This window comes from Centropristis striata, chromosome 8 (genome assembly GCF_030273125.1).
Source record: "Centropristis striata isolate RG_2023a ecotype Rhode Island chromosome 8, C.striata_1.0, whole genome shotgun sequence".
Lineage (NCBI taxonomy): Eukaryota > Metazoa > Chordata > Actinopteri > Perciformes > Serranidae > Centropristis > Centropristis striata.
Genome location: NC_081524.1, coordinates 7734021 through 7743106, shown reverse-complemented (window position 1 = coordinate 7743106; position 9086 = coordinate 7734021). Strand labels below are relative to the sequence as shown.

Below are 9086 nucleotides of genomic sequence, written 5' to 3'. Positions count from 1 at the left end.
ACTTTAATTTTGCTTGTACACGTCACAGTTCATGAGTTGTGAGAAGAAACATAATGTGCTTGCTCTCTTGGTTTTAATTCATCAGAGGTGGGATTGAGTCATTGTTTTGCAAGTCACAGGTTAAGTCTCAAGCCTTAAATTGTGAATTTGGAGTCCTAAATAAGTTAGTAATAATATATTAAAAATACAAAAATTATTGCTTTTTAAATTTGAATTTATTTGTTTAAAATAACGTATTCATAAAATAGCAGCGACATTGAAATTTTAATAGCATATAGCATGGCTTGGGCTAAGATATCAAGTATTTCAAGTCTAAAATCATCAAAAATGTGACTCGACTCTGACTCAAGTCATGTCATGTGACTTACATATGGCTGTCATTGCCTGTTTCCACCTTAACATAGTCGGCCAACTTGAATTGTTAGCTTTTTACAACTGTTCATTTCATTCAACCCATCCAGTACCAAATTTGGCACGCAAGGTATTAAAGCCGCTTAGGCATTTCTCTATAACCTTATATATTTGTGACTCAAACTCTCAGGATAAAGTTTGGAGGGGAAAATGCAAGTTGTTTTTTAAACAACCTGCCAACTGAATGCCGAATTCTGATTGGTGTGCAGAAATATGTCACCTGTTTCCAACTGAGAAAAATGGATTAAACACCAATACAGACATCTGTCAAAACAAAAAAAAGTGTTCATGTTGAAGGATTTTAGTGGCATCTAGAGGTTGAGGCTGCAGATTGCAACTGACTGAATACCCCTCCCCTCAACCCTCTGTTTCCAAGCATGGAGAGAACATATTGGGGTTTTTCAGTGGTTTTTCAGAACATCAGGGAGGGATTGGGGTAAGCCAGTGTTTCGTTTGTCCATTCTGGGCTACTACTGTAGAAACATGGTGATGCAACATAGCAGGCTCTGTGGAAGGGGACCTGCTCTATATGTAGATTAATGAATAAATTAAGGGTTCATTTCAAGCGAACGAAAACACAACGATTCTTAGTTTCATGTGATTATACACTAATGCCAATAAATCCTCCTAAATCCTAAAAACACACTGCTCCTTTAAGATGACCCAAAATATTCCTCAAAACATGCAGAATGTCCTGTTTGTGTGGCTTAGTTGAGATTAGCTGCTGCACATGGACTTGACCAAATTTTTTACACAAACAGTCATGGAAAAAAATATTAGACAATGCCTGTTTTCTTCAATGTCTTGTTCATTTTAATGCACGGTACAACTTAAGGTTCATTTGTTAGGACAAATATAATGATAACAACAAAAAATAGCTCTTAAGACTTTAATTTAAGAGCTGATATTTAGACATTTTCAATGGTTTTCTTGATGATGATTTTGGTTACTAACCCTAACCCTAACCATGGAAAATGTCTAAATATCAGCTCTTAAATTAAACTCTTAAGAGCTATTTTTTGTTGTTATCATTATATTTGTCCAAACAAATGTATCTTTAGTTGTACAAGGCATTGAAATGAACAAGAAATTGAAGGAAAAAAATTGTCTAATAATTTTTTCCATGACTGTATGAGGGAAAAACAGATGGAGGGAGGGAAGAACAGTATGTTTACCTACAGATGGTCCTACAGCAACATTAAACATTTGAATGGACACAAATGCAAAAGTCTAACTACTTTGAAAAATCCCACAATAAACTAGTGCACAAAGCTCTAATACTCCTCGACATGGTAGGCAGGTATTGCTCATCCAATCAGCAAGATTAAATGTTCTTTTTAGAGGAGGATTATGCATCCTTGGAGAAAGCATGCACCCTCTGCGAACTCTTCACTTCATCCAATCGATTGATCAACACACTGGTAAAATTGAAACCAGTGAGTAGTTAGAACACACAGAGGGCACCTTGGGTGAGAAAGATCAATGGTGGATAAAAGGCCCATCTAAGCCCTCAGTGAGATTGAGTTTGACTTTGCGGGTCAAGGCATTTAAGCATCATTCTGCTGTTGTTAAAAAGAGAGCAGCCATGATTTAGATAATCTATTAAGTGCAGACTGGGATGCTGTACACGCCCAAACAGTAAGACTATTTATAACGAACACTCTTATTATCTATCAGTATTCATTAGTGTTGAATTTGCCTTGGTTTTGTCTTGCTGCCCCCCTCCAGTGTCTCCAGCTGCCATTCAAACACACACACACAGCTAGCCAGGCAGGCGTCTGTGTGTCCCTGTCTCTATTTGAAGTGGCTGATCTCTGATCCCACGTACCTTTCTGATTGGGACATACTATTCTCTGTCTGTCTGTCTGCCTCTTTCAACCCAAACCTGTAAAAGCTCTCCGAAAAGAACCATGCAGAGTTGAAATGATGTCAGTTTGGAAAGAAATCTAAAACGACGTGCCGATTTTTTCCCCCTAATAAATGTAATATGATGCAAGTACCAGCGAATGTCACTTTTATCTCTCAGTGCTGATAACTCACTTACAATTAATTCATGTATTAATTGGAAGGGGAAAGTGTCTCCGCTTTTGAGCAATAAATTGTTATTGCTGAAATTATATTTAATGGAATTGAAACAATGGCCCTTGTCTGGTCAGTACTGAGCAAATGAATGTTTCCACTTTTGCCTGCAGGGTGGGATAAAGCCACCTGTCGTAAAATCCTTTATGCGAATTGGAAAATACCATTTCAGATTTGTGTTTAGGCACGTCTACAAAAAGCACATGGATGACTGATTTTCATTGAACCCGTGCTGGCCAACACATTCTGCTGGAAAGCCACAGTTTCATGTCCTGCAGGCATGTCTTGCCTTTGTGCTTTTTGAGCTACAGGAGCACTGTGTCAGGAGCATGTATTGTCCACTGCCTCAGCCTGTTTCACATTCCCTCTCTCAGAGGTTGTTATTTGTTGAAAAATGGCTGACAGAAAGAGTCTTATTCCATCTGACATACAATGCTCCTCATGCCTTGTATACCACACTGACTCTCATCTTTCCTGGGCCTACATTAATAACTACACAGCTTCTGTCTCGCTCGTAATAGTAGTATCAGCACAAAGGTATGTATTCTGCTGCTGTCAAGAGATCGGAGGGTAGGTATGAGCTCAGATTCTAGTTTATTCTAGCTGCCATGGTGTTGGATGTTTGATTCTACTGACAGGCGAATTTTATTTGAATATGTTGATGTAAGACGTGGGCATTTCTGACTTAAATATTGGGAGCACAGTGAAGAAATAAGAAGAAACAGTGGCAAGTGTAGTTTCCGAAACGAATGCTTATGATATAATTCAGGAGAATAGTACAAAAATGTCACTATTTATTTACTTAAGTACCTATTATTTGAAGTTCAAACAGTAGAGACTGTAACCCAAATTGGACTCATCTGCAAATCGGGTGTTTTCACGTTCATTTCAAGATTACAAGATTGCCACCATCAGTTTAGGTATCATTGATTTATACATATTTAACTATCTATGTGTGAAATTTCATTTTTGTACATGGAGATTTACATGTCTAATTACAATACGAAAGTTAATCTGATGAGAGAAAGCAGTAAGAACGCTCCAGTGACACTTTATTTTTACTGAACTGTATTTTAATGTGAAGGACAGAAGAACGGTCCAGCTGTGTTGATAACGATGGTTGATAACTGTGTTATTTATTTGGCTTACCCAGAAACATACAATTTCCCCCAAAAACTCAGCAGCCCCCATTGTTTTACAGCAACGAGACAAAAGTGTCCGATTTGGGATACAGTTAGTGCATGGCTAATTCATTAGCATCCTTTAGCCGACTCTGGTAAACCCAAGGCTAACGCACACGGTTAAAACAATATCGAAAGATAATAATTTAGACTTTAGTTTCACACCATTTAATTTATAGGAAGCATTACATGATCATTTATATACGTAGTTAATGTGAAATTTTGATAGAATGCAAGCCGAACAATGTCCGACTTGGGATACAGTTACGCTACATGTTTTCCCTCTTGCTATTTATCAGTCTAGATGTTTGCCTTCCCTTGAATATAATGGAACTAGATTGCTCTTTGCTTGTGGTGCTCAAAGCTACAGAGTTTGAAAAACTCAACAGTTGTGTCTTTTTTCAGTAATCGTGACCTGGTTTTACCAAGATTAGTGGTCATCTATATGGGGTTTTCAAATCACTGATGCAGATATTTTCTACAATATTTATTAAAGTATTACTGTCTGTATTGACTGTTTGCTTTTAGGTAGATCTGCACTCTCTCTTTACTGTGCTTATTTTACAGAAAAAGATGTTTAGGGGTATGTTTCTGTTTTCCTAGGAAATGGGAACATCATTTGACTCTGATCAGAAAAAGATCAAAGATACTATTGCAGAAGTTATTATTTCAATTTATTTTTTAATGCAATTCATTTCTTATTTATAGTATTTATCTAAATTTTAACATTTAATTATAGTAGATCAGTTACTTATATATGTACATAAAATAGTTGAAGCCCTGTACAACAACCAGATTAGAACTAAATCCAGGCAGTAAAAACTTAAAATCAAATGGACAAACACTGGACTGGAGGATCCATGCCCTCAGATTCTACAGTATCTCTTTGAGCTACATTATTTTATGAAAAGGCACCATATGATTGTGGGTTAATCCTCTCGTTATTATAAGCATTTTAAGGGAATTTTGGTTAATTCTTAAATAGCACTAGGATTGACATTTTGGAAGTTCCACTGAAATATTGTAACATGCTTCAAATTCCTCACAAACTGGGGAATTCCCCACAGCCACCCTTCCCAGCATGCAGAGACATGGGCTCTATACTGCCCCCTGAGGCTAAAAAGTGACACTGCACCTGTTTAACACAGGCTGCTACTAAAAGTTCTCGTGTTTATTTACAAATTGACATATTACTGTTGTATCAACATTGGCTCTTCCATGTCCTACTTTTGATTAAAGATGGGACACGTGTCTGGCTGTGTTTTGTGGGGGTGCTGAGTGTTGTGTTTGGTGGGTTTGATACCAGAAAAGCTGACAGAGGATGAGCTGGATATGTGGAGTGTCTTGCAGCTCCATATAAAGCAGATGGGCCAGAGAGGAGGAGGGGAAAAGGGGGTGAGAAGTGGACAGGGACAGGAACAGAGGACGATGACGCAACAGGGACAGACGGGGGCAATGCCCTCGACCAGGAGAAAAAGGTAGAGTGGCGCCTGCTGAGGTGAATCTGTCCGCCATGCTGGTGCCTGTCTTTGTTTGGCCAGAAGATTCCTGCTGATAGCCTCAGTGGCTGATAGGAGACACACATGCTCGGGAAAACACAGATCAAATTCTGCACACTTGGAAAACCCCGACCTAAAAGCTCTTTTTTATTTTATTTTTAATTTTTATTTTATCTTTATTGAGGCCAACAGGTTTCATACAATGTAGGATATTTTTCCTTTTTAAAAAACAAAACAAAACATAAGTTATCTTGGATTTACAGGTTCCTGATACATAGGAAAAGCAAAGAAAAGGAAAAGAAAATCATAGAAAAGATAACGGTCAGGATTTTCCATCTGTATCCATAGGTATATATCAACATCAGTTTTCTTCCCAGGCCCAATTTTTAAAAACATTTTTATGTATTAACAGTATGAACAATTCAAACATAAGGGGGACTTTCACTTTAATTCTCTGAAAGAAAATAAATAAAGAAAAAGGGACATGCATATACATAGACAATTACAACAAAACAAAACAAAAAAAGAAAACTCAAACAAAATCTGATCTTAGGCCTATATGATCAACATACCCAGTCCTTAATTATTATTTTTTTAATGTGAGCCCATGTGCTGACACTCACAGTGAACCTGGATAATATTTTTTTTCTCCTGGTATAGTCCATCAGTGTCATATTCAGGTTTCTCATGAGATGAGTCAGGCCTAGTGAAGCATGGAAAACAAAATGACATGTGTTCATCGTGAGTGGACATGATGTGCTAGTTCAAGTAGTGGACTTGAGCCCATTTATGTCTCTCAGTCAGACACACACACACACACACACACACACATACACACACACACACACACACACACACACAAAAAGCATAAACTGAAGATGCAATGCTCTCCCTACATATGAGACAAGCATGGGTAGATTCCAACAAACGTGGAGCCATTCATGGTTGTATTTGTTGACATTGATGTTGTGGTCATCCAAAGCAAGCATGCGGGCCAGCAAGGTTATCAGTGAACGAGACAGACTGACGCAGGGGTCCCACGACATGTTGTTTCACTAATTGAGTCAGCACAGGCAATTTGGAGAGACTTTGAAGGTATAATGAGAATTCAAATGGCCCCCTGATTTTATCAGCGTGCACAGCCCACCGTTTATCAGTTTGTACCTTTATTTCGCCTTTTCTGTTATTTCATTTCCACCGTTATTGATTTTTGTATTTATTCACAGCCTGATGTTGTTGTAGAATAGTTTTCTTACCCTGACAGGCTAATTAATCTTAAGGTGTTTATCGCTGCTTCAGTGATAAGGGGGAAAATTATTCTTACAATTTCAGAGCTGTGGTTTTTCTGCAATTGTTACCGAACTGGGTTTGTGATTGTTATTATGTTATTGTCATTAAATTCACACTGTTGTAATTTCACACTGTTTGAAATATTTATCAACCCATCAATTGTTAACATGCTGTGTGCCAGGAAATTACTAATGGTGTTTTAATGAAACAAAAGCAGCTGTCTTTAGTCATTTTGTAAGTATATTTATTTCTGTTATATTGAAATACAGACTGAGCATAAAAAAGAGAAATTGTATCATGTACTAAAAAGTCACGATATACAATAGATTTTCTTTGTTGTGGGGAAATGCAACTCATCTCTGTCCAGACATAATAAACCTCATCAGATCACACTATTCATTTTAAACTAATGCATACTGAAACACCTTGACTCTCAAATAGAGGATTTTAATCCTGGCTACTATTTCGCTGCTCTCAAAGGGATTTAATTTGGTTCAACTGCAGGCTCCTGTGTATTATGCAAAAACTGAATGTGTTGAAAATGAGGGGCTAATTATTCCATTTGAGAGGTTGTAATTACATCCTTTAGACTGAGCAATGGATATTCCAAAGTGGCTCCCTCTCCTTAGTGAAGGATTTCCTGGGTCGTAACAAGTGCAGCTCAGTCGGCCGTGCAATAGATTGACCCGTGCAGCGTTGGCCTTTGCTGTGGGAATCTCCAGCTTGTTCCCAGAAAAAAAGTCACATTTTTAGATGAATTTCAACAAGAATGAAACACTACGTCAATACAGAATACATATTGCTCTCATATATTGTAAAAAATGATGGTCTCCAGCAGCAGCAGCAGCAGCTTGTTCATGTGTGGGATTATGTGTTCTGTGTGCGGAAAGTAATTTAATTTAAAAGTTCATAGTTGATTTGATATTGCTGAACAGTGGGGGCCCACAATCAAAGATAGAGCAGAGGATTTTCCGTGAGTGTTGCAGCACTACGGAGAGAGGAGAAGAGAGGTCAAAACTTCCCCAGTGGAGTTAGGTAACTGCTGCCAGGAAAGGGCCTGGCCTCCCAGAGCGATGAGGCAACACTGAGCCCCAGTGTGTATAAATACTAGAGCGCTCTGCATACTCAGCCATCAGACAGCCAAAGGACTCTAAAGAACTGACAAGGGTCACCAAAAGATCTGAAGAAATCCTCTCCCCCAGACAATCGCCATCCATCACGGCAGCTGAAGAATACATTGAAGATATTGTGTCGCTCTGCGGTGGCCCGACACCCATGAGAAAGAAGACCGATCAACTCTAACCTTCAAAGGATTTAATAACTAAACCATTTAAAGCCCATTAAAATGAAGGCATTCAGCATTGCAGTTGCAGTGACACTCGTGCTCGCCTTTATTTGCATTCTGGAGAGCTCCGCCGTCCCATTCACCGGGGTAAGAATTTGACTTAAACTCACTTCATTTGCTTATTAGCTATAAATGTTTTGTCAGGATGCTAAGATGTGGCTCCTAAATGTGCATAATTCATTAACAGGTGCAGGAGCTGGAGGAGGCAGGGAGCAATGACACTCCAGTTGCGGCATATCAAGAAATGTCAATGGAATCGAGGATGGTATGTTCAATTGACTGAATGAATTAAGCCAATTACCGTGAGCAAATTAAAATTTAAGTGGATGTGTTTTCCCCGTGGAGTGCCCTGGTGCTCTCTCCACGCAAGGAGAGGATGAAATGCTGGAGATGAACGCTCCGCTCATGTCTCTTGTCTTTCGCACAGATGCCAGATCACATCAGGCAGAAGCGCCAGAGCCAGCTCTCCATGTGCCGGTATTGCTGCAACTGCTGCAAGGCCAACAAGGGCTGTGGCTTCTGCTGCAGGTTCTGAAGATTCCCGCAACCACCTTGGAATATTAATTTATTACGCTTTTATTGTCTTAACCCCAAGAAAACTACCTTTTCTTGACTTCTTTCTCCAATGCATTGCCTGTGCTACACTGTTTTGTATCATTGTTTTTAAAGGAGGTATGATTCATGCAAGAGCACTGGGAAAAAATGTATTTATTTTCTATGTTTTTAATACTTTCACCCTGTAAGTCTTTTTGTAAGCTCAATGATATGTAAATTTCTAGTTTCTATAAATAATCCAGATGAAACTGTTTCTTCATCTAAATTAAGTCTAACAAGTTAATATTCGGTGCTGAATAAATAATTAACATGTTGAAGCAACTACAAAAAGGATTTTTGTGTCTAATATTTAACAGCAGTAGGTCTTTATTAACCCGGTATCATGATCATCAGGGCATTCCTTAAATGTTATAACTTTAACTTTATTCTAGACATATACTCTAATATAATCTAATAGTATGTACAGACATATACTAGTCCACTCCAGTATAACAATGATAAAATACAGTACAATACAAAAAGAACATAGCAACACATAGATCTAATGACTGCATTTCATAAGTCCTTTAAGACACATACAGACATTTGTTCCAGTGTTTCCAAAACAAGATGAAAACTGGGGTCAGTTAGGCCATTATGATTACATGTTTTTTAAACACTTTGAGTCAGTTATGCTTAAAATAACTCAGCACAGTCTAAAAAAGGTGGGACATTACTTGTCCAAAC

The 9086-nt window shown here is 38.2% G+C and overlaps 1 protein-coding gene across 1 annotated transcript; it reads left to right on the top strand.

Annotated features, from left to right (window-relative positions):
• Nucleotides 1–7579: 7579 nt before the first annotated feature.
• Nucleotides 7580–8689, top strand: hamp (hepcidin antimicrobial peptide). Its single transcript, XM_059339265.1, has 3 exons — nt 7580–7892; nt 7993–8070; nt 8233–8689. The coding sequence occupies exons 1-3, from the start codon at nt 7806–7808 to the stop codon at nt 8338–8340; spliced, it is 273 nt and encodes a 90-aa protein (XP_059195248.1). The 5' UTR covers nt 7580–7805; the 3' UTR covers nt 8341–8689.
• Nucleotides 8690–9086: the final 397 nt, after the last annotated feature.

Excerpts from the sequence above, each read along its gene's own strand:
- hamp (XM_059339265.1), top strand. The coding sequence starts at position 7,806 with ATGAAGGCATTCAGCATTGCAGTTGCAGTGACACTCGTGCTCGCCTTT. Across the intron at positions 7,893-7,992 it reads CCGCCGTCCCATTCACCGGG|GTGCAGGAGCTGGAGGAGGC; the intron begins GTAAGAATTTGA and ends ATTCATTAACAG. Across the intron at positions 8,071-8,232 it reads TGTCAATGGAATCGAGGATG|ATGCCAGATCACATCAGGCA; the intron begins GTATGTTCAATT and ends TCTTTCGCACAG.